The sequence below is a fragment of the Sceloporus occidentalis genome, unplaced genomic scaffold, assembly GCF_023333645.1.
Source record: "Sceloporus occidentalis isolate IW3139 unplaced genomic scaffold, rSceOcc1.0.p SCAF_358, whole genome shotgun sequence".
Classification (NCBI taxonomy): domain Eukaryota; kingdom Metazoa; phylum Chordata; class Lepidosauria; order Squamata; family Phrynosomatidae; genus Sceloporus; species Sceloporus occidentalis.
In genome coordinates this window covers 31,313-58,116 of record NW_028317338.1, presented here as the reverse complement: position 1 = coordinate 58,116, position 26,804 = coordinate 31,313, and the positions used below count along the sequence as shown (strand labels likewise).

Here is a 26,804-nt window from a genome sequence, read left to right as displayed (position 1 = left end):
CAATGCTATTTTCATTGCACTATTCTGAATTCAATTGCTGTTGAAGAAGAAAGAAAAACTTCAGCAAGGTTCACAGGGTAATCCAAACGGGCTATCCTAAATTTGGTTTGCTGCCAGGGAAGAGATCACACTTAACAGATCAGAGCCATAATTCATCTAGTAACCTGCCAGAGGTCTCTGCAAACAATTAATTACCTCCTCTCAGACAGCATGGAGCGTGCATCAGCCATACCAAACATTATGTTGGATGAATTAGCTCATTTTTATTTTAGGTGACATGAAAAGTACTTTGTCCACATGTAGCAAAGTCAAAATCTAGGGAAGGCCAGTGATCCAGGACTAAACAGGTACAACAAGCAGAAAATCCCAAACAATAGTAGTCACGTGGAATGGAATGGGCCAAGCCAAATCTACGTGCTTGACTTTTATTTACCAAAAAGGAAGGCAACCATAGATAGCTGCGCACAATAAAGGTTATGGTCACCTTGCTCCTGGGATTTGCCCGGGATTTGATGGTCCATCAGCAAGATACCCTGCTGTTTTAGACATGAGATGGATGTCTATTTTTTTGGACCAGTAAATGAGAAGAGATGAAGCGTAACGTAAATTAATGTAAATAAATGAGTTATAGAACATTTATGTAGAAAAATGAGTCAACTCATTGATTCCAATCGCTTTAGAGTCATGTTTTTTTCCTCGTTAGAAGCAAATTCATAGCATTCCATATTAAAGACATAATTTTTCCATCATAGTAAGTTAAAACAAAGGTTGTTGCCTGTCGGTGGCTTGGAGCAAGGGTTTACACTGACTATCAAAGTTACGCTGCATAAAATAGCAGGAAAAATAAGATAGCCAAAGACAAGATGCTGCCCTCAATGGCAACGGTTTGTTAGTAGATAGAATATATAAAGTGCTGCGTCCCTTCTGTTAAGCACTACGTTTGCCACTAATGAGACTGTGCAATACTAGAAAAATACTCCAGGATATCTTGGATGGTGAATTCCATCGTAATCCCGGCTCCAGTGTAACATTTTTCAATGAGAGCCTCAAAGTGCTTGTACTGACGAATGAACTCATCCTGCATGGAGTGCCAGACCACCTGCCGGAAAAGAACACAGAAATGTACAGGTTGTGATTTCAAACACAGAGCTCTGCCGCTTGAACCATTTCAGATCTACAAAAAGGTTTGTTTAAATAAAGATAAATTCCACAGAATTGACAACTTTTACAGTGTTTGTTGACTAAAGTGAAAGAGTCGTTGACATACTTTATGAAGGGCCAACCACCATGAGTGCAAAAAAGGCTTGGCTGATCTTGTATAATCAACAAGATGTCTTAAAGGTCACTTATTGGATCATTTATTATCCAGGGCCAACTCAGTCATTCTTGGAGGAATTTGCTGAATGCATTGTGAAATATGAAACTGCAACTATCTTGCAAATCCACCAGCCAACTCCAGCTTTAGTGAATAATCCCCTTGACATCACAACTATAGAACATGTATTTGTTATTTTGGTGTATTACATCCATGTGGTTTTTAGGTGGCAAGACAACAAATGACGCCCAAGACTACACTTTTTAATAGCATGGTAATGGTTTGCAGGATAAAAGATATCAGGAGAGACTAAATAACCGACTTTTATAGCATGGGAGGGGAGAAGAGCAGGATGGACATTAATCTCCATCATTATTGGCCGATTGCAGTTTGAACCCAGCTTGAATGCTCAATGGGAAGCTTCAGCTTGTGAAACGCGCCATGACTGTTAGTTACCTGTAACAAGTTCTCCTCCTCACACAGATGTTTGTCGACCTTCCGGTACAGATTATCCAGTCCCTTCTTCACCTCTTTACCGGGATAGTCCTTGATAACTTTCCGTAGTTCCTGCTTGCTGAAAGCTAACTGGTAGCTCACTTCTTCATAACCAATTCCCTGGGCAACGCGACCTTTCACACCTTCAAAGAAAATCTAAACCAAAAAATAGGAGAGTCCTAAAACTGTAGTACATGTGAACACGCAGCCACTCCATTATATAGGAAAACAGTAAAAATCATATAATTCACATGTTTGTTGTCCTCCTCTACTGAACAGATATAACGAAGAACTTACGGTTAGCTTTTCTAGGGGGTGTCCAAGAGAGTTTATGACATATGACTGCAGATGGTCGCCATATTTCTGTTTCGCTTCTTTCTTCTCGAATTCAAGACATGATATCTTTAGGCGGGAGAGGGTGGCAAAGATGTGGTGGAAGTTCTCCATCATCACCACATCTCTGGGTGTCTTCTGACTTTCATTGGCTACTTTTTCAACTGCAGAGGAAACGGTTAATGGAAATGTTAACGGGAACAGTCATATTTATGAAGGCAAAAATAGAACGGTTCTGGACCTATATCTGTAAACATAAGGTTAGCTTATTCAAACGGCCGCATTTAGACATGTTGAAAGATGTAGGTAAAAAGTACGGAAACTGTCCTTATTTACTTTTTTCAAGGGTACCATTAACTTGACCTCATACATGAATTTCTCAGTTCATTTGATTTCATATGTAAAAATCAAAGAGTGCATAATCAGTGTTACTTGTCTCTTCATCGCACATCACCAGCTTTCTCCAAGATGAAGGCAAAAAAAAAATCTCTCATTGAGTACTTTTTTCATTATTACTCTCATTATTACTCTCATAATGCTCTGCAAATGTAATACAATGGCAGCCAAGAGATAAAAAATGTATGTTATCATACCCCCTCTAAAACTCAACTCACCATTTATAAACACGGCCTTGATAAGTTTACTGTAAGCTTTGTCCAGATCCCCTCGCCGCTCTGTCACTCGAAAGATGGATTCTGCAAGTTCGGCAAACTCTTCAAAACCAGACACAAAGGGAAGGATGCCAACTTTGCTTTTCTTTGAGATCTTCACTTCCTCCATCTGCTTGATCTGGTTGGTCTTCAGGTCAAACACGCAAAAGCATGAGAAAAACACTTTAGAACATAATGTGGAAAAATTCGACTTTGAAACAAAAATGCAGACGTACAAAACCGTTAACCACTGACATTCACAGGATATTCAGATATCGGCCGCTCGTTTTTCTCGTTTATTCTCGTTTTTTTCTCCATAAATATATATACGAAAAGTAGAGCGGATCCTGGAAATACTTCCAGGCAGTTATAAAAAAATATATAAGCCATGTTACACTTACTATGCATTTATCAAAGTTTCTTTTCACAGTTACAAGGACATTTCCTAACGTGGTGCTCAAGAAGGAAGCCGCGTCTACGTTCTCTGCTGTCCAGACATGGTGGCTCATCTTAACCAGCATGTACAGAGAGTTAAAGCTGTCAATCTTGTCTCCCAAAGCTATGAGATTGTTCAGTTCTGGCTCGATGCAGCGAAATATATGCGTCATCATCTGCCGGATCATATCCTTCCTGCAATAAAGACGAGTAACAGGCAAACATGTATGATAATAATGAACAATATATATTTTAAAGGATACCTCTGCTCTAGTCATGCCAAAGAAAAAGGCTGCATTGGGTCCTAAAATGTTATTCTTGTATTAAGATTTTGGAAGTGCTCTTCCCAAACACTGTCCAACCCGGACTCTGGCTCTTTCCTACAGATAATAATGCTTGCTTAATTCGCTGCCATGATCAGGCCACCAGTGGACTGTCATCTACAAAACATGCCTATGACTTTGACATTCTTTGTTTTGTTCTGCGAAAAGTGAAACAGTGTTTAAAAGGGACCATATTATATGCTTAATTTGGAATTCCAGTCACTAAAGGTATCAAAATAGCATAACGATCAATGTATCTACAAAAGCTGAAAGAACCAAACTTCGATTTCAAAAAGAAAGGAAAAAGATAACTTAAAAAGACAGGAGAAGTTAATGGGGAATCATGCACTCATCTCGGAGTTAAGACTGTTGGTCCCCTTTTATATACATAAAGTTCTGAATTAGCAACATCCATCCATGTATTGTATTAAGCGCTGTGTAACCTGTTGGTGCTATATAAATAAAAGATAATAATAATAATAATAATAATAATAAAAGCGCACTGAAGCGATTTCCAATTGTGTCCGCAACTTCAATATCCGATTTCTCACTGGATTAACAACTAATTAACTAATCCTGTCCTTATAACCATTATAACTCTGTATATTCTTCTTTGCTACGGAATCATCTGGCCTATATTTAAAAGACATCTGTTGAATTTGATGGCACAACATTTGTGGCAAGTGACATTCACATCTTTATTGTTCTTACTGTAAAGAACCCTTTTCACGATTTTAAGTGAAAGTCCCTTTCTTCAAGTCTGAATGGATGAGCATATCCCCTCCAAAATGCCTTTTTTATAGTGTAATAGTGTAAACTAAGGTGTTCCATTAACTTTGTAGCCCATCATTACACCCATTAACCATGCAGATCTCCTCATACACCAGGCGTTATATACATTCTGGCTTGCACACAATCACATTCTGATTGCCACACTTATGCCGAGGAAGGCAGATGGAGGGATCCTGGCCTGGTTACAGTCTGGAGTCCGATGTCACAGTACCACTTAGGGTAAAGAGCGCCTGCAAAACATGTATTTGACCACTAGAGGGGGTCAATGTACAGCAAATTAAAAAAGAACTTGTACTACACGATCAGCTTAAATATATCTAGAATAGACGGCGTGACCTTAGAAGACCTTATCAGGCTCATCACGGACCACACCGTTAGCTCTAAAGCTGTGGGAAGTAAGATGCAGATCTTTGCAAAAGACAAATGCTGGATGCAAAAGCATAGTGGCAGTCCTGGCCCACTGCGGTACCCGATATGATTTATCACTGCTTAGCATTTAGTGACCCTTCTGTGGCATTTAGCAAGTAATTTCAGAGCCATTTACTCTCTAAACATTTACAACTGTGCTATTATTCAATATAATTCACACTCCACATAACACCCAAACTTTGATTAAAACAACAAAAAGGATCAACACCCAAAAGGACAGGAACCAAAATAGGTCAATAAACAAAAAAGTAAATAGAAAAAAATAGTTTCAAAAACTAGTTCGCATAAGCGTCTAGTTACATATCTAATCAGGTAAGAGTCCTGTTACAGCTAAGTATTATGTAAAGCATGACAAAGCCCAGTCTTTCAAAAATAAAAAAAATAAAATAAAAATTGAAAGGGAAAACAAGGTAAAACAAATACTCAAGTCTGAAAAAAGCATCTAGAACTAGAACAATTTTGTTGTCAAAAGGCCAACTATTATCCTTTAGTTGGTTAGATGCGAGACCAAAACCCAAATATGCAATGATTTTCCATTTCTCTTTATGTTGTGGTTTACTTTGGTTTGCAGTTGCAGTGGTTTCCATATTTTTTTTTTCGGCATTGATCCTTTTAATTGTTTTAGATTAAAAAAAAATATATATAAAAAAATAATTTTATTTTGAGTGGAGTATAACTTTGTAATGGCATTTAAAGATTAAAATTAAATATATGTATATCACAAGGATAAAAATGTGTTTTCCTTGCCAATCTAATAGAATGTGGCAACCCTCAGACAGGGAGTTAGTCTTTTAAAAAAGCTAATATTGTGTTTTTTCCACTCCCAAAGAAGCGTGTAAACGCCTTGTGGATCCAGTCTCCTCAATAGCTGCGTCTACATGCGGGGAATGGGGGAATATGACCATCTTGATCTTACTGATTCTGCCTATAAGATTTAGAGGAGGATCGTGCCACTGTGTGCTAGGTCTGATATGAGGCATTCAATAATGGGGGCTATGTTAAGATCATATAGACCTGTTGGTTCCCAGGGAAATAAGATCCACAGATATTTGATATTAGAGGCAGCCCATTTAAAACATCATTTTAAAAATGTGAAAACCTTAGATCTCATCAAAGAGGTTTAAAAGCATGCTTGGAATTGTAGGGAAATCTCTCGCATTGATCATTGTTGCAATGATCTGCCTACCTCTTACTACTGAATAATGATGTACTAGAAATCCTTTTTGCATAGGGGGGTAAAAGATGGGAGGATACACACAAGTTGATCTGGCAGTGTCTCATGGAACAGCTTGTATAAGACTAGACTTTGAGGATCCCTTCCCTCCTTATGTAGGACTACGATTATGGCAAAATTGGCTTGGGGGATTCCAGGCTCTTTGAAAGCTTTGTTAAAAGTATCCGTAAGATTCTCAACTATTTGGTATCATTCTACTATCAAATTCAACTATTTGACAGAGTTCTACAGAATTGCCTGTTATTCTGCAAAAGGGAGGGGAATCCCAGAAGAGGAATACATTTATCTATGCCGTCCTTCGAAACAGACACTTTAGAATATAATGTCAGAAGCTTGACAAAGAAAACGCTGCTTATAGAGGAGCTGGGTGGCATAGGAGTCCTTTTGAGGCTTTGGCAGGTTAGAAATAAGTTTGTTGAGATTTGTAATGACTTTTTTTTTTTTTTGCAACATAAAACGCATATGTCGTCGCTAGATGCAAAATCATCCCACATAAGCTTTAGTCTGAGGATTTGGCTAAAAGAAATTACAATATTATGGATATGGGCAGAACAAGCATGGTATAAGATATGGGTTGAGCAATAAAAGTAATCAATCTTTTTAGACAAACTGTGTGGATGTGAAATAAAATGTAAAGTCCTTTTGGGTTGGGTAGAGCAGTCTTCACGCATCATGAAGATGTAATTGTTTGCATGTATTAAGAATAGGACTGTTGTGTGCCGAGTTATGCTGATGCACCCTTTTATTGTGATCCAGATTAGGATCAGCCCATGTGTTAAAGTGTCCACCTCGCCCCTACTTTGTAGTTGCTGATAGCTGTTGTTTGGTTTAGGCTGTCTTTGTTAGAGTTGGTGAAGAGATAATGCTAGCTTTACCAAGTGGAGAACACGCTATAGAACAAGCTAAAGCAGCTATGGTGACTGTTCCCAGGGCCGGTCTTAGGGGTGTGCGACCTGTGCGACCGCCATGGTTGCAGGGGCACCTGCCCGGGACATAACTTGAAACATAGTTTTTTTGTTGTTTTTTTAAACTTTATTTAACATCATTCATGTTAAATAAAGTTTAAAAAAAAACAAAAACCTGATGCTTTAATCAAAGTCCCGGGCAGGGGCGCCGAGTGGTTGCTTGTGAAGTTCTCAGCAGCTGCTCGGCGCCCCTTACTCTCCGTGACTCCGTCGCGGTGCCGGCATCTCATTGTGGTAACTTGTCTTGTCCCCATAAACAAAGGGATTAGGTTAAGGTGGGCGTTCTTAGAATCCTTCCCTCCCACAGTTCACTAAAGGAAGTGATGAAACAGGATGTGACGTCAAATGAAGGGTATATAATATAATACCACACATGGACTCTTTCAGTTCTTTTTCCTTTTCCTCCATGGTGGATGTGGTGAGAGTGAGCTCCCGGCAGTGAGCTATTATCGGATCTGTAGGCTTAACATTGGGTGAGATCAAATTGTGTTGAAGGGAATTGTTATATGTATAGAGAGAGAGATAAAAAAAGGGGTTGTTGTCCTGTGGGGTTTGGCTATGCGTGTATATGAGATAAATGTGTTTGCTGTGTTGTTACCTTATAATAAATACCTTTTAATGTAGACGAACCTTTGTGAGATATATTTTTATATTTGGTTCAAACACCACACTCATGTTGAGCGCCGGACTATTCCGGCGCTTAACATGAAATGCCGGCAGAGCGAGAAGACGGATGCCTCCCGCTCTCACCGCAGGACTCCGGCAACAAGGTAAGTAGTGGTGGTGTGGGGGTGTAGTTTGAAGGGGCAGAGGGGGGGGGGTAGTGAAGGGGGCGCCAGAGGAGTAGTCCGCACAGGGCGCCACAACGCCTAAGGCCGGCTCTGACTGTTCCCATTTCACAACGGTACATTAAATATCAAATGAAATGCAAAAGAACAATTATAGTTCTGTGTGTTTTTCCGAGGTTACTTTGGTAAGTGAACCAGGTCACACAGCAAAGGGCTTTGTGAATACATACTTTAGTCTGCAGGACCCCAGAAAGGCAAGTTGGTAATGATCGGTTAAAACAAGCATGTTATGAAAAATGAATATAAACTGTCAGGACGTACTCTGATGGCACTGCTGGCTGAACTCCAGTAGTTAGTGGTCGAGAGGTAATGCCTCCATCACCATCATCTGTTTCACCCTTTGAAAAGAGACAGAAGAATACATATTAAAACACATTTTAATATTTGCTCTTTTTTTTTTTTTTTTTTTCTGTCCATGTCTGAACCTCATTATCATTACAAATTTTATCTTCGGTACAGTGCTTAGTTTTTCACACATGGCTTCTCCATTTCAGCTTTATTTTTGTTGAATAAATCATGAAACGGTGTAATATGCCATGTGTTGTTCATCTGAGGTTGTATTTACATAATTTTTAGATCAAAGGAACAGACGGTTGTTATTATGTCCTGATATGTAGAGCCATGAAATTCAAAAAGAGGGTATACTTTCTTTTTCACACGTTGGTGAGCTGAAATTCAAGTCCTCTTTGGAAATCTCTGATTTCATGACCAACCTTAATGTCTCACCAATTCTGAAATATTTTACTCTGCAAACTTATTTGTATCTGGAATTTTTTCCTTTAAACTGTAGAGCCAAATTACCCTATTTCAGCATAATAAAAGGCTTCAGTGGAATGGCACTGTTCAGCCTACTTACCATGACAAACACACCTTATAATCTCCAAAATAGGGGCGCACACACACATACACACACCAAGAGTACCCATGTTTCTATTGTCTACAGCCAAGGCTGCATTTGTGCCTCAGTTCCTTTCTATTCGTAAGAACAATCTTCCACGTTTACAGATTAACAAAAAAGAATACTGATGAAGCAAAAATGTATAAGACTTCACCTTCATTAGCAACCGCATGTTAATTAAGTGGTTGTTTTTCTATAACTCCAGCGCAGAGCACTATTGTGGGAAGCTAAAAGGCTATTTAATGGACATAACTCTGTTAGGAAAACAATACTACTCTTCATTCTTTTACTTTATTGGCACATGTTTATGCAGGTTTTAGAAACCAAATTGTGCTCTCAGTGCTTAAAATTGTATCTATTCTTTTGGAATTCAGTAGACGTTATAATAGATTACAACGCACGCGGACATTCTCTGCTAATGTAGGCAGGGATTGTGCTACCATATAATCATATAAAGCAGCTGCTTAGGGCTCCGTTGGTCTAAGACTACAAGCAAAGGGTTGCTGCACAAAACGAAGACCCATGAGTAGCTTTTTGAAGGGCTGAAAGTGAAAAAAGTCATTCCCAGTCTCCAAGAGAATGCGAGTCCTTAACAAAACTGACCATGCCCAGTAGAACTACAGAGCTTTGGTACAATGTGAAATGGTTTGCTTTTGGCGCAAGAGCTAAAAACCAACCTCATACTTCCATATTGGTGATCCATTATCTTTATGAATTACAGTATAAAAGCTGGCTTGACTTTAACAAAACCACAACTGATGAGTGACTTTAATTATTAATGGTGTCATAATTGATGTTTACTAATCTCTTACTATTATCCCTGTGTGCCTCCTTTAAAACATTCTGCTACAGTATTTTGTGGTTTGCTCCTCTGTTCAGGCTGACATAAAAGCCTTGTTTGTTTTCAGTGGTTAATGTTATCAGTCTCATTAATGGAGCTATATAAATATTAAAATATGACTAGGCGTCTAACAATAGCTAAACGCTTATGAGAGGAATCTAAGAAATAATCAAATACATGAATTTTCAAAATATATACAGTAATGAAAGAAGTGATTTGAGCATCAGGCTAGCACAGCATTGATCTGGACGGGTCCCTGCAGGGTCCAATCCCAAACCTGCTGGAAGGATATACCGAGATCAAATTCATCTAGGTCATGTGAGTAGTAATTAGTTGTTCTTTACAATATCCGTAGCAATCTGTCATTGTGTAAAATAAATACACAAGTCAACATAAACATTGCAGCTGAAATCCAAGTAAGTTTACGTTTCAGTGGACTGCAACTTAAAATATGAGATTCTCATGATACGTTTCCTCTTTCCAAGAATGGAGTTTCTATATGGCATTAGACATACGTAGACTAATTGTGGTGTTATACCAGAGCCCTATTCTGTTCTAAAATTCATTTCACCCATGCTTCACCAACATGTGTGTATGGGCCACAGTAATAAAACAAATCTCCCATAAATCTCACACATCTGCCACATACATTTTGCCAAAGAGTTGTGATGTCATGAAGATGATAATCACAATACTCTGATATCCTGACAGAGACAAATGGGGAAAAGAATAAAAAAAGAAGAATATGTTCTTTTCTTAACACGTTCTGAATAAGACATTTTCACTTCTATTCAGGAAACATCACTCTTCTGTGTTTCAAAGGACACCAGCTAATGTATATGAGTAATATGAAGCCATCATAGCATGTATCCGAGACAAGTCTTTATAACCAAAATGTTAGTTATTGTTGTTTAACTACTTTGTTAAATAACCGCTCTCGCCATCGAGTCCACAATACTGCTTACAATGGTCACACACTAACCTGTGTCGGCATACCTGCTTTATTTATTTTACATCTATAAAAGCTAATATCACTAATAGGATATTACAAATGCATACAATTAATTATATGGAACAAATAATAATAATAAAAAAAACCAAAAAAAAAACAACTAAGCAGTCCAAAATGTAAATAATTAAGTAACCAGCCATACCATGGGTGTCCGAGTAATGCTCTGATGCTGGGAGAGATTAAAGAATTTACTGATGAAGTCTTGTTCCGCCAGACAAAGAGGCTCCAGTTCACTTAGAACCTGTGCAAAGATCTGGAAATAAAGTCAAAATATATTGAGCTTTCATTTCTTCTTAAGAACGTTCAAGCTGAAGTCCTGCGACAAGTCACAAAGGGCTGTAACTAAGCAATGTGCAACAAATGATTTTCCTTTTTTTTTTTTCAAAAGATGTATCAATTGTAAAATAAGAAAAAAAAATAAAAAAATAAAAAGTCAGATTTTTTATTTTGCTATCTGAAAGAGCGTTGTGTCTTTTTCAAGATGTTTAGGCTCCCCAGCTCAAGTGGCTTTTACTTATTGTAATGCAATTTATAGAGGAGACCACCATAGGTCCACATTTTAAAAAGCAGTATCATCACAACACCAATGTTCCCACTACAAAGATCATTCCATTAGTCGCTATCGTGATAAGACCACCTCAAAAGGTACATTCCAGCCGTCACATCTACACTAGGGCTGCAACTAACGATTATTTTAATAATCGATTAGTTGGCCGATTATTTTTTCGATTAATCGATTAATCGGATAAAAAAAACAATATGCAAATTTTTAGTTTATTTAAAATAATTTAATGAACTGGATGTTAAAAAACAACTTAAAATTTACATTAACATTCTTATTTTGTTATGATGTAATAAAAAAACAATATTTTCAAAGTACAAAAACCCAAACACAATATTTATGAAACAAAATAACCCCAAACATTCTGAAAAGAGGTGGACTATTACTGTTCAAGAAACTTTGCCCCAGCACTTTGCACTGTGCCCCTGCACCCAGTCTCCAACTCTGCCCTGCCCCCGCATTCTGCCCTGCCCCCACACTCACACCCTACCCCCACACTCACACCCTGCACCCACTCTGCCCTGCACCCACACTCACACCCTGCATCCCCACCCCCACTCTGCCCTGCACCCAGTCTCCCACTCTGCCCTGCACCCACACCCTGCATCCCCACCCCCACTCTGCCCTGCACCCACACTCACACCCTGCATCCCCACCCCCACTCTGCCCTGCACCCAGTCTCCCACTCTGCATCCCCACCCCCACTCTGCCCTGCACCCAGTCTCCTGCCCCCCCCACTCTGCCCTGCCCCCCCACTCACACCCTGCCCTGCATCCCCACCCCCACTCTGCCCTGCACCCAGTCTCCTGCCCCCCCACCCCCACCCTGCCCTGCATCCCCACCCCCACTCTGCCCTGCACTCAGTCTCCTACCCTGGCCTGCCCCCCCACCCCCACTCTGCCCTGCACCCACACTCACCCTGCCCTGCATCCCCTGAAACCCCACCCCCACCCTGCCGTGGACCCCCACTCCGCCGTGGACCCCCACCCCCAGAATCGCTCTGTGCGAATGGAGCCACTCGCACAGAGCGGTTCTATTCGCACAGAGCGGTTCGCTCTGTGCGAGTGGCTCTATTCGCACAGACATGAAGAATACTTACCTCCGCTACGGACTCGTTCCACTTTCAAGCTTCAAGTCTACAACTTTATTAAACTCTTGATGCGCGTCACATCCGTCACGTACGTATGCAGAAGGCGGAGACTGCAGAAACGGGGCAACGCTCGCGGAGGTAAGTAAAAGGAGCCGAGTGCTCCAACGACGAATCGATCGCTCGATTAATCGATAACGGAAATCGTTGACAATGATTTCCGTTATCGATTATTATCGATTTTATCGATTCGTTGTTTCAGCCCTAATCTACACTAAGGCATATGATAGCCGAGTGACCCACCTTGTAGAAATCATATGGCACTATATTGCTTGCATCCAGCTATTTACCGAGGTGTCGGCTTAAATAGCTGGGAGTCGTAGGCTAAAACCGGACATTGTAACTTCTTGGTCTCATCTTCTTGCTCATCCAATGCTCACATTTGTAATACATTAAAAGCTTGCAAGAGCAGAGCGCCCCTTTCTTTTGCTGTACCAGTCTCACGGTTTTACACATCATTGAGAATTTTGTATTCTAAAATCTGCTGGTGTGCTTTAAATTAAATGTGGCCGTTTTGAGTGAGGACCAAATTAAACCAATTAGAAAAAGATAATATAGAGTTGGAGTTGCAGGACTGGAGAGGTTATTACAATATTGGAAAGCCATAGTTGGCCACAGTTATGGTAAATTAACAACATAAAGAGCATGGTGTTTACCTTGTCAAATTTTGTTCTGTCAGCAACATCCAGATCAGAAGCCGACATGTTGCCCATGTCCAGCAACGATGACGACTGAGACCTGCGACTGCCGGAGCCTTGGACAGAGAGCTTATTGAGGCTGGATGTAGACCCTGTCAGCTTGCCAGAGCTTCCGTGGAGACCTTGAACAACCAGCAAAGGTATGAGGGCCAATGCATTGTGTCAACTCGTTAACAGGGTAAAGACAAGGTGACCTAGCAGAAGAGAGTATGAGGTTTGGTCTGTGCATTCAAGCATATGCCACCATCATACTGCTCCTTCACACTGCTGTGAAACTATGGGTACAGTGGTGGGTATGAAAGTTTGAGGTCCTCCACTTTACATCTACTGTTAGGTCACGTTGTCACAAAATCCATCAACCTGGTTAGATTTGGTGTGTAGCAAAATACATTTAAGGTAAAAAAAAAAGTAAATATTTCACAATTGAAGACATGCAATCAAAGCACAATTTAACAAAGTGATTAACAAAACAAAGTGATTGGGTCCTGGTTTCCACCACACCGGTTGTCCTGAATTATAAGTGAATGAAATAGATTGTCATGTATCTTATTTGAGTTGAGATATCACCAGTGGAATAGGTCTAGCTGGATATGTCAGAAGGACGATATCATACTCACTCTCGGTTTCCTGTTTGACGGCACTTTCTTTTCGAGGCAACGTAGCTGGTTTTGGATTAAGTTGCAAGCATCAAAGACAAAGATGCATTAGAAAATAGGCATTTAGCATGGACCATGCACAAGAAGGCAAGTTAGGCACTAGTCAGAAAAGAAACATGCAGAAAGATACATAAGCAGTTACTGTTATTGAAAGAACCGTTACATGGATTGTCTAACATAACGGTACTACAGGCAATGGAATATATGAGAAGCTACAGAGACAACCCAAAATGAGAATATTCTAAATATTAATGATGGATGCAGCTAGGAAATAATGCCTCTGTTCTTCCTTATATGATACTGAGAATCCTATTACCAAAGCTACACAACTCCACTGGAATTCTGTAATAACATTCACCACTATTATTTAATGCAGTAAAGTATTTCTATCTCAAAAATAGTACACTGTATGACCAATACTATTTAGTAAACATGTCTATATTAAGTTGCTGTAGTTACTTGGTTTTGTACTCCAGTATTTACTTAAGAATAAACTGAGAAACAGAGCTTTTTCAGGAATAAAATCCAAAACTTCAAGAATGGGCACTAAATACATATTTTGGTAGATGTAGAAATCACAATTCATGCAATCTATTGCATGAATCCCAAAGTGGCAAGAATACACTTAGAAGTGAACGCCAACACCATGTACCAAGATGCATAGCAAACAAGATAATCCGGCACCAAGATTATGCATTTCTTGTTGGCACTCATAGCGCTATCTCATGTGATAGTGCTGGAATCAGCTGTCCAAGAATGCAAATGCTGAAAGGTTCTTCTTCTTAAGCACACAAGCTGGAGATCATCATAAACTGGCAGGTAGATCACCGATAATGGTAATCCATTATCACACTCAAAAGGCTTTTCTTGCCATATGGCTAGTTAATAGTTAATGTCTTATGGCGAGGGAATAGTTTGTATGTTCCAACAACTGTTACATAGCTTTCAGAATAAGACATGCATAATACATAATGTTTTACAAATAAAGGAATTGGATACTGGCCTCTTTATAAGAATTTTTAAGCACAGAAAAAAAGTTTAAGAAGCCAAATTAATTTTGCTTCTAACATTTGGCTCGCTCAGCATGGTCTATGAATGTGCCAGGACTATATAATAAATTGTGACAGCATAGCGGTAGGCATCAGAAGGATGATTGCCTAAATGGAAAATGCCTGGACTTGTAACTTGATGTGAACAGTGATCTTTGAGAGTGTTATCTGTCAAATATAGTCCGATGCTTTACCACTGGACCACAAAGGTAGAATTGGTTCCTTGGAGGAATGGTGCCAGCTCACCGATGAGAGGTTCCCCACGTGTACACTAAGTGGGCAGATGGCAGGTTCCCTGTGTGTAAAGTAAAATAACTGTCTGTAATATCGAGATAAAAGTGGGGAATATTTCGGCAAACTTACCAAACTTCTTTCCTTCTTTAGTTGCACCGGTCATCTTGTTTTTGGCAACCTCAAAAAAGTCCCTGATCTCTCTGTCATAAAGACGCACAATGTAGTCCATGTAATTCTGCAACGCAAAACAAACTGTGTGTGTTAATCCTTTTAAATTATAAATATATATATATTACTAAAAATGAATTAAATAATTACAAATATAATGATTCTTAATGGGATATGCAACAACTTTCACTAACACCTCAGAAGATATAAATTCCAGAGTCACAGAGCACAGGATTCATTTAAAAAACACAAACCTTCATAAGCCCTTCATATCTCGAGTATTCCGTGTTTTTGAGCCACTCCATCAACTTAGCGTATCTAAGCAAATCTCGATGGAAAGGATGGTGATTTGGCAAAGTCATCTCAACAGAAAGGGTAGAACTCTGATCATGCCCCTTAGTGAATACAAGAGAAAGAGAGTGGTCATGTGGTACTGAGACAATCTCAGGCAAATATCACTCGCCATGACATCAGAAAGCCTCAATGATGTGATGCGCGCTTTAATTACAAAAATGGAGCAATACACACTTGGATCTGGCTTTAGATAAAAGAAGTGAGGTGAACCGCTGTGTTGCGGTATTAGAAGTGTTTTGACGTAAGCCATTGATTTTGGTATAAAGGCTGGTGCCACCTTTATATCCCAAAATGTAATGGAGAGTTTCATTTACAAATAACCGCAAGATTGGCTCAACTATGAATGGCCAACATGTGATGACAATGGCAAGTGTCTCAATTTTTTTGGACCACTACGGAGGAAGAACCTCTATCTGCAACTTCCAGCTCAAACATGATATCTGAGGAAAATAAAAAGACTACATGGCGAAGCAGGGACTGGCCAGTTATTTAGTGATGCCCATGCTTACCTGAACACAGGCATTCATTGTTTATATACTATCTTAAGTACCGTACATATGGTTAAGATGTAATTTAATTTAAACTATCCACAGTATGTGACCCTTATCTTAAACTCCTGTGTGTTAATGTGTATGACTTTTCGCTTTACCAAGTGATGTATACGTGGGCCTTGAAAGAAAAAAATCCCCAAATCTGATGATAGGTATTATGCATATGCTGCTTCTAAAAGGCAAGAGCAGCTGTATGGGGTCTGTGGATGAAAATAACGCAAAAAAAACCCAAAACAAAATAATTTTAGACTAGATTCCGTGTAAATGGCAAAGTCTGTGGTATAGTGCTTGACTACATGTAACACTTGAAATAAAATATTAACATAAAGGTCACTATAAAAGAGAACTTATGGAAATTATTTTGTGGTTACAGAAAAATCAAGGCAAGCAAGAATATTGTGTTTCTGTTAGAAGTCCAAACCACACACAGGCCATTAGCAGGCAGCAAAAAACAAATCCAAGCGAAAACCAAACTTTAACACCGAGTCACACCGAGTACTGCCAATATGGCGGCTGTAGCACACAATGGACAGAAACGCCAAAATGTGCGGCACTATGGGAACTTTTCTTACCTGACATGTAATGAGGAGATCGTTGGTGTTGCCACCGAACATACCAGAGTTTTAATTAGGCCAAGTGTTTAGCTCGTTGTGAGTTGTTAATGATCTTTGAAACATACAAGCCATGCAAAACCTACATTGGACAATTCTGTGTATCCAAATATATATTAAATACAAGCATGAAGGATTATTGGGCAGACTACATGGGCTGAACTATTAAAACATTAAACACAGATACGGTATATACCACATGCCGCTCCATCAGTTATTTAATATACACAGGGAAAAGCACTGTGAAATCAGGGAAGCAAATAACGTTAGACTCACTGGTACCTGGAAGAAAATGTGGGTATTGTTGCCCTTTTAATCTGATGGACAGGGACACGTTAACCTTATGTCATAATAACAAACACAAGCACTTCTAAACACCCATTTCCGCATCTCCATTGGAAGCATACACAGGCTGTAGAAAAGAAACTGGTTCATTTATTGTTGAAACCGAGGGCAGATAACATCGGGAAACAGTGCAAAGTGTTAGCGGTAGCAGGCTTTAACCATCATCAGTAGTACCATAAACACGAACCCAAGGTACTCACAGCCATTGACAGATAGTAGGACCTGCTATACAACTGGGGGAACATCTGAGTAAACTAACGGGAAATAAAATACACAAACATTTAAACAGAATATATTACATTTATAGGGCCCTCCCCACTCTCCATGGATACATTAACCAAAAATATCTACGCTCTTGCCTACTGAAGTACAAGAAGAAAAAAAAACATAGTAATACCAAACTTAGCTGTTATTTGCCCAATAATGGCATTCTTAAAGTGGAATTTGACCACTAAAATAAACTTAGCATCAGATAAGCGAGGGGTAGAAATACCTGCTGGACGAAGACGTTGTTCAGGTGGCTGGCAAGTCTGCGTGCAAACTGCTCTCGGAGGTCAATGAACAGCTGCTGCTGCTGCTGGACAGACTGGAGCATTTTGTGTCCTAAAAAATAAATCAAGAATTTTATTGGTCATCTAATACACTTTTAAACCCTGCCTTGTCCCCTCTGCTTTTCTAAGGTTCTCTCTGACATCCCAAAATAAATCAGTAGTGAAAGACAAGGTTATGTATCTAAATATCAGAGAGTACCCCCTGCCTGTGAGCTGCCCGCAAAAATAATCCATATGATTATAGAGACGACTTCTTGCCTCAAGTTAGACACTCAATGTGGTTTCAAAATCACAGAAACAAGCAAATAAGTGCTTTCCTCTTTCTAGGAAAAGGCCAGTGTCTGAAACTACCGAAAATTCTGTTATGTTTACCACAATGCAATTACCTGGTTGTAAAGCAACATTCATACACTGCAGAAGTGCCTCGGATGCGTTAGTACAGGCCTCAATCCCCCGAGAGGATGCAAGATCTGCCTCCTGGAGAGCTTTAATATGACCCTTTGATAAGTCCATATGGTTCTACGGAAAGCACAAGGTACATTTGTCAATTTTGCGCACACAGTCATTTAACAAATTAAACCTTTAAAAAAAAAAAAAAAAAAAAAAAAATAAAAAAAAAGAGTGCTTCAGTTGTACGACCATGGTAAAACGGAAAAATTCAGAACATGAAAGAGAAGGGGTTCTGGACTTGGCCAAACACCATAGAGGTCTGCTATGCAGTAAACAGTTCAGTCGAAAGGAAGATATCACCAATGGACCCACTGCACTGCATCCCACTGGTACCGCCGTGCACCCTGGACCTGCTTACTCTATAACTAATTTTTTAACAATGCAGATATAAATTTCATAATGTACCTTACGGAACCTGAGACCTGTGGCACAGAGTGACAAAACTAATTACGTTTTCATCCAGAAGCTACCTCGCCTCTTACTCCACACCCTTGACAAACCAATCGAAGAGGAATGTAAGATAGCCGCTGGCATGGTATACGCACAATGTGAGTTCCTAATACATATACATTGCTTACTTACATATGCTAAATCCAGTGTATGGAAATGTAAAACGTATTATGTGTTAAATATGACATAAAGGCACTCGGCAAATGTACCCTTTGTACTTACAACAAGAAACTCAATCTCGCCAAGAAGCGTCTCACTATTTGTCTTGCTGAGCTCAATAAGATGGTTGCTCTCCGAAATGTGATCCATTTGCTCTTTCACACTCTGTAGCATCTCTTCATAGCTGCTCAGTTTGCCTTCAATTTGATCCACCTCCTTCAACGCCTCATCTAGGAGCTGCATAAGGATATTGACTTGCTTCTCTGAAGCCATGATTGAGTGGATATTTGCCTAAAAAAAATTTATTTATTTATTTAGAAAAGTTTCCTTCATTCTTCCATTGTTCCAGTTCATCTATATCACCGTACAATGGAAAACTCATCTAGTAGCTGCCTTAGTGTTAGTAATGGTGGGTTTAAATGGAATACATATGTCCAAAATGTTGAGTACACAAGGTGTATGAGTTGGCTACTACGGTTCATTGGTCTTATGAAGTAAAAATGGATAGTGCTCCACGGTTTCTTGGAACCTAAGCCCAATTACCACCACAGAGAGTAAGATTTGAGAACATAGTTACTCATCAAGGCAAAGTATAGCGTAAAAATTGTTGGGTTTTTTTTTCTTCCATGCATTTTAACGTGAAAGGTATTCACGTTACCATTTTGGCAAACAGCAAGAAATTTCTTCCTACCCCATCCAGAACCTGAAGTTCCCGTGAAAGTTTTTCTGCAAAGGCTTCTGCGTTGGAGATAGCGTATTCACATCCCTCCATCATAATCTCAATGTCTTGCTTCTCTCTGGTGTTCAGTTCCTGGTATACAGCCGCGGCTTCTTCATCCCCTCCGGCGACACTTTGATTCTCCCCACTAGGGACAGATTCTTCAAGAGCCGCAAACAAAAATAATCAAATTAAGTAAGACGCTTTAGCATGATCAGACTCAAACTACTTCTTTTAACTGTGAAGTGATCAACCAGCTGGTTTTATCAAAAGGGAAAAAGATGAAAATATAAAAAGTGGGGGAAAAAGGGAAAGACCCGAACCTGACAAAACGCTAAGCAGAAGCATTTTGGGGAAGATAGAAAGAAACCAACAATGTGCCGCTAACCTAATTACTTACATTCCTGACATATGTACGTCTATCGCATTACAATTTCCTCAAAGCAATTCTTGAGCTTTTAAGCTAAAACACTAAAAAGTAGCTGTATTCCTTTTGTTAATGCCCGTGACGGACATTAATGGATCTTAGAGTGCAAAGGTGATGTGTAATAGACTCCATTTGTATTAGAATTACTATAAAATCTTGGGTAGACAATATTTTCGTAAGAATTCCTATGGAAAATATTCCTTAGGTTTTTCCAGGACCCTTTAGAAACCCTTTTCCAGGGTTATTATGCTCCTAGAATACCCGAATAGCTGATAAAAAGAAAAAAAATATTTCATATCCCTCCAAAACGAAAACATACTTCCAAACTCTTATCCTAGACAAATCATTTCTTTAAGGATTCCTTAAAAGTAAAATATGCTTAAATAAAGACCCTGTCCATACATGGTGTGGGAACTGAATATACTAAAATGTATAGGCGCCCTTTAATTTTTGTCTAATGACGGCTAAGTGATGCTGCACGGCTTTCCAAATAAACAATGATTCAAATCATGGCCCAGGAAAAATGTGTCTGTTTAGGTGATCCAAAAGCTGGGGATCACGCGCAACAACGTTTATTCACAGGCCGTTTCATTTGGTTTATCTTTCTTAGATTCTCCATAGGCAGTAGTAGGCACCAACATTGTTCAAAATTTACTGGGGTCACTTTCCAGTTCTATGGACCGTCACAAAGCTTTGTCATTCCCTGTCCGTAGGCATTAAGTTGGGTATTTGGATACTCTGATTTCTTTTTTTAAGCATTTTTATTTTTGCACCTATAAGAATATTGCTAGGTATACAAACTTCACTGAAGTGAATATGGACAATTAAAGCGATGTTTCCGTAGCCACACATATACTTCATTACTATATGTTCCGCATATACAATAATATATATTATATATATATATATATATATGCATTAAGATTTGCTCACAACATCCAAAAAAGCTTAATTTTAATGTTATTATTTAACATAGTCATTGCACATTTTATGGAAATATTAAGGAATAAACACATGCCACCCACCTTCTGCAACTTTAGGTAGTTCTGGAAAGAAGCAAGTATGGAAAAAAAGAGCAGAGGACAGTAAGCATGAGAGTATTAGAGCAAGATAGACACAGATAGCATACATACAAGCTGTACTGCATGGCAATTATCCATCACAACCTCCTACTTTAAGAACGAAAAATTAAATTAACATAGCATCCATATAGAATTAGTTGGAAGCACTTAGACTTAGAAGTCTCTTAGATGTTTTAGATTTCTTTTTATCATTAATGTCCTACAACAGTGAAGAAACAGGGATGCATTTTAAATGAAAATCAATGTCATACAAAATGAAACATAAGAAACTAGCTAATCATCTGCGAAAGGCTGCTCTAGAATCAAGAATTTTCTTCATTGATCGTTGAGTATTCTTTCTTAAATATCTATTTCCAGTTATGCTGGAACACCACTGGACTGCAGTAACCACTGCCCATAATTTGTATTGTAAGGTTATTCTCAACCGGACGACTCTAAACACTAATGTGAAACAAAGAAAGAGAACAGCCGAATAATAATGGGGATATAAGTATTAAGCAATTGCCACAGCAACGCATCTGAAGTTGAGAATTGTCCACTATCAATATAATCCAAAGTTTCCAATATAATGTAGATTTTTGCAGTGCAGAATTGTCTTCATGCATGTGCTCTATGCCACGGAAAGGTTGGAGAGCCCTGCTGGTGTGAAGGCTATTAGCAGCCTACTCATCCTCAAATGCTTCCATGTGTCCAAGGGTATTTTGCTGTTACACTTGGATCAACAATTATACCAAATGACCGAAAGTATGTGGACACCTGACCATCACACCTATATGAGCTTGTTGGACATCCCATTCCATAATGATCAGAAATATTATTAGAGTGACCACCAATGGATAAAAAAAAAAGAAATACTACCACAAACTTTGATGACTAAGGGTGGTGGTAGAAAGTGTTATGCAAAAATCTATGGTTTGATGAGGCTAAATTGAACTGGGCAGCTTCACAGACATTTGGCAGATGTCCCAAATGGGACATGCAAGCAGATGTCAAGATGTCAAAAATATATTTCTATTAAATGTAATAAATATACATAATACTATAACAAATAAATATACAAACTTAAAAATAAATTACATAAAAAAAATAAACCGCTAAAAAATGCATGAACAGCATGATTCTGCAGAATGTCCTATGCGTTTGCAAAACAGACCACGTGAAGGTTCCGTGCAGCTATCACATGCACTAGAGTGCATATGATGGCTGGAGTGTAACTTTAAAAACAAAGTGCTAAAATAATGTAGCCGACAAACCATATTGGCTGCTAAAGAACTGATTTACATATTTCACTGTTCATTTGCGGGCCCAAAATGCACAACCGTATGCCCAATGTGATTTAAAAACACCGCTAAATTTGCCAGCTCCCATATGAAGTTACTCAAGCAGTAATCAACATAACAGATTATGGGAGATACACAATATGTAAAAGCATAAAAAATGTATTGTGCACAAAAAACGTGGCAATTGTCAGGCACACTGAGCAGGGCTTAAAGTGAAGTGCGTTATGACTTGAACGTCTGCTGTATGCCTTACACTGACAAAGGTCTGGCAGACAGTTCGGTGTGTGTGGGTGGTGGTAGCTGGTGGTGCCAGATAGTATTGTGTGCTTGGGTAGGGGGAAATGAGGAACTCCTGGATTGTGCACAGAAAAAAGGAAGAAGGGACAGGGGGCAGGTGAGAGATGAAAAGAGTAGAAGAAGAGCTAAGAGAATACAAACAAAACAGTACATCTGCATGTACATGTATGGGGTGGGGGGAAAAGTAAAATATAACACTTCATTTCAACGACATTATTAGTAATATAAATACATCAACCCAGTTTGTATATAGACTCCAACATGAAATAAAACATTGCAACTTAAATATTCAGAAATTTCACTAAAAGTAATATACTTTGTAACAATTTGTAACATGAGTCTAGATATGGAATTCTTCTCAATGTCTAAAATACACATAGAAGAAACACAACTCTCCTTAGACAGCAGCAGAGACAAAGGAATACAGCATGTTCTTTTCCATTCAAGATAATCAGATCCAACGGAAGACATGAAATACCAGGAAACACGATGGATGCCAACACTGAGCTTTTTTTTCTAATAAATACATTTACGGCACAATCATACTATGGTGGATGTTGACAAGACGTTTGCAAAAGTTCTCTGAAGGTAGTTTTCCTCAATAACAAGTCACTGGGGCCTGTGTATAAAAATGGTTCTGAAGCAAAGTTTTATTAATGACCTTATCGGTTACTATACAGCTTTCATAAATACGGTCCTGTACATCTCTGTGGTAATACAGTAACTGAATAACCCGTGCCGCTCGACACCTCGTAATCCTAAAACATACCTTCCAAAAGCTGGGCGCTGACATTGGCAAAGTCAATTTTCTTCCTCAGGTACCTCTGGTTCAGCTTCCAGATACAGGAGATGAAAGCATTTTTCTCGGCTGTGCTGCTGGCCACCCACTTGTAAACTTTGTCAAAATGTAAATCAAACTCTGGGGTTTCCTGGAAAGAAGGCATGTAAGAATAAGTATAGAAATAATATACATATTATAGTATCACTAACACAGAATCAGGTATCTTAATGTCTCATCTCTGACAAAGGGTCTTCAGAGTATCTAAAAATAGAGCGTGGCAAGGTGCCAACGGGGGCTTTCCTTTACACAATATTATTATAATTTTATAGTGCTGTTCTACGTAGACAAAAGTTAGCATTCCTTTCACTCGATTCCCATTTCTCCAGAATTTTCCCCCATTTCTGACATCTGAGAAGACAAAGGCGATATGCTGACACGTTGAGCGATGCCTCTATACATTTGCCCTTTTCACTTTACGTCTAGATTTTGTATGCAATTGCTCTTTTTATGCATTCGTGTATATTTACATTTTTGGGGAAACGGTACTAAAAAAGTAATCTATTTTGAACATGTTGGTGTACTATCACATTTTCAAATTCATACATATAGAGATATTGTACAGCACAGCCTTTAGGGAATATAGCACCCATACATGTTTTCAGAGCTTTCGGTTTTGTTTTTTTTTTTGTTTTTGTTTTTTTATGTACCCTCTCATTACCACCGAATAGAAGAAGCAATGCTATTGAAACGTGGGACACGGGTTTGAAAACATTCAATTAAAAGGGAATACACCACAAGGTAATTAGAGATGTTGTTGTGATAATGAAGCTGTGTTCTATGTGAATAAAGACATTTTACATAATTAAAGAGCTTTACAAGTACTTTCCTGTTTTCTCTATCTTTTAGTTAAAGTGCACAATGGAAAGATCAGAACTACACAGCATCATGGATCTCTACTGGTTAATCTTCTCGCGCTTTAAGCGGGTCAGATGAATTCTAGGAGATCTGCTGTCAGGGATGTAACAGGGGAACGCTGGGGTTGAAAGACGAAGAACATTTGAAGAGCACCTTTACATACAGCCTACGTTTTAGTTTTGATTTAATACCAATGTCACACCAAGAAAACTGTAGCAGGTGAAACTTTTTGGCACCAAAGACCCCGAAACCTTACAATGTTTAATACAGTGTATCTGTGTTTTTATGATGTGCAAAAATGTTTTAAGTAGAACAGCATCTTTAATCTATTCAGTCTTTATAGTAATGTATTGTTATATGTCTCTCTTCAAACGGACAACAGCGTTGAACCCGGATCTTACTTTGATAGCATCTTTGGCATCCACCACAGCGAGGTCTTGAAGCAACCAGACGGTCTGCGTTTTATAGAAATCCCCCTTGTCAGATTTCTTCACTTTCACCACTTTCACATTCACAGGACGCTCCGTTGTTGCTGTAAAGTGAATACGTTTAGTCTCGCAATCTCACAAAAACACAGTGAAGGAGAATTTGAAACATGAATAAGTAGAGTGAAAAACATGGCGGTCATAAGGGAGCCCAAAGTGTACTAAGTGGTACTACTTTAACAAGGCTGTTACAATTGAAAGGATTATTTATATTGCAGAAACATGTCTACCTATCGCTGTAAAAAGGCCACACACTAGGTTTTTGATCGCTACAAGAGAGGTTTATAACATGTCCAACGGGACCATTTATTTTTTTTCATTTTTGTTGCATCAACTACATTATAAAGAACTACCATTTTTATAATCCACATACACAGCACTTAAAGGGTTACACATAATAAATGGACTCTGAACACCATATAGTGCTAAGTGCTTTCAGTGCTACAGAACCAAAAAGCATATGGAAAGTGCAGCTCAAGCAGGAAGGCCACTGCATTAGCAGCGATTGCTACTGTAATAGCCGTTAATTCTGGTGTTATACGGGGGGGGGGGTTTGATGCTCGGCTCTTGCTGTAAAACACATGAATCAAGTTCCTGACATCAAGTGAAGGCCCTGTGAAAGATTACTGCCATGTCTCCTGATGGTACAGACTCCAATCAACCATCTGTGATTATGTAAAACAAGCAGTCCCTACAATTTAAATGTCCAGGTCAGCAAATAACAAAACCGACAGCGTACAACATAATCGTACGACTTATCTGCTAGCTGGATTCTAAAAGCATACACAGGCCACATGGGTGATCCCTACGGCACTTGCACTAACATTTAAACTGGCCAAAGAGTGGCATTAGGGGAAGAAAGAAGGACAAAAAGGATTATTTTTCTTAAGATTGACACTTGGGAGCTGCGCCCGATGATCACTAACCAGCCTGGATGTGAACGCACCACGATGCATGTAATTACATACCTGTGGCACATAAGAAACAGTTCTTCTTCTTCTTGCCAGCCTTGCACACATTGACGATGCTCAGCAGACGTTCATCGTTAGGGGTGAAGATATCCCTCTGAAGGGCATGCTTTATGGCAGTCATCTTCTTAGATCTTATATACTTGTACAGACATCCGTTTCAGTCTAGAAAACAGCAAAGCCACACAGTTCACTTTTATATGCTACGAAGTTCCAAGTAGTAAAAGTGATCCCTCCGCTAGTTTCTGGGTTTTACGCTTATATACAATTGTATAAATTATTTCACGTTGGTAATAAAACTTTTTGTTATAATCACATTTATAAAGAACTGCTTTTTATTGTTTAACTGCTAAAGAACGCCAAAAGGTCCATCATGCAATATAGATGCTCAAGAGCATAAAGAGCCTGCAAACCCCTTATTGCACACATATATATATATATACATATACTGTATATTTTATGCGTGGACAAATAGGACTTATTAACAAAAAACAAATCGTAACACAGCTGCATAGTGACAGTCTAACAGAGTTTATAGGTGGTTTAATAACTCCACTGGAATTGTATAAAGGGTTGCATTTATATCACGTGTTAGCGTGCTGTATTTGCAGACTTTAATAAATTTACCGTAATATTAAAAAGCTAGTAAACATTTAACATTTTGTTTCACTCCCGTTGGAATCAGGGAAATAAGTATATTTGAAATGATAGGCTGCAACTGCATGTGGATGGTACCAGCGCATACACCACTGTTCAAAAGTTTAGGGTCACCCAGCTGGAAGTAAATACTTAGCTATGCCAAAGGAGGGATGGATGAATGTATTTATTGCCGTTCTAAACTTTGAGGACATTTCTAGCTGTAAAATAATTGCAAAAGGGTTTTCTACCGATCAATCAGCCTTTTAAAATTGGATTAGCAAATGCGCCGCGCCATTGGATTACAAGAGTGATGGGAGTGATAAAGGGCCTCTGTATGCCTATTAAAAAACAGCTGTTTCCAGCTACAATAGTCATCTGCAACAACGTCTGCACTGTGTTTCTGATCCACTCCATGTTGTTTTTAATGGACAAAATTTGCTTGTCTTTCAAAAAACAAGGACATTTCTTATTGATCCAAAACTTTTGAACACTAGAGTAGCTCAGCCAATCAGCCGAGACCAGGGCTGACAAAGTGATCTTCTCTCACCGCTCTTGCCACTGGGGAGCGAAAACAAGCAGTTGGGATCTAGTTAAGATCCACCTCTACCGATCACGGTAAAAAGATCGCCCCTCGCTGTAGGCACCAAGCCGGCAGTG

General features: G+C 39.0%; 1 protein-coding gene across 2 annotated transcripts; it reads right to left on the bottom strand.

The window, feature by feature from the left end:
• Positions 1-946: 946 nt before the first annotated feature.
• On the bottom strand, positions 947-25,632 carry LOC149273811 (exocyst complex component 1-like). Of its 2 annotated transcripts, XM_089505985.1 has the most exons (20): positions 25,509-25,632; positions 24,457-24,587; positions 23,129-23,288; positions 20,726-20,746; positions 19,247-19,434; positions 18,619-18,846; positions 17,883-18,015; positions 17,439-17,548; positions 17,146-17,199; positions 15,339-15,479; positions 15,046-15,151; positions 13,595-13,639; positions 12,936-13,099; positions 10,713-10,823; positions 8,081-8,157; positions 3,195-3,423; positions 2,758-2,941; positions 2,108-2,307; positions 1,772-1,966; positions 947-1,099 (listed from the first exon to the last, which is right to left on the bottom strand). In XM_089505985.1, the coding sequence occupies exons 1-20, from the start codon at positions 25,630-25,632 to the stop codon at positions 947-949; spliced, it is 2,754 nt and encodes a 917-aa protein (XP_089362111.1). The 2 variants fall into 2 exon arrangements, with proteins under 2 accessions (XP_089362111.1, XP_089362113.1); XM_089505987.1 differs by lacking the exons at positions 17,146-17,199; positions 20,726-20,746.
• Between the last annotated feature and the right edge of the window lie 1,172 nt (positions 25,633-26,804).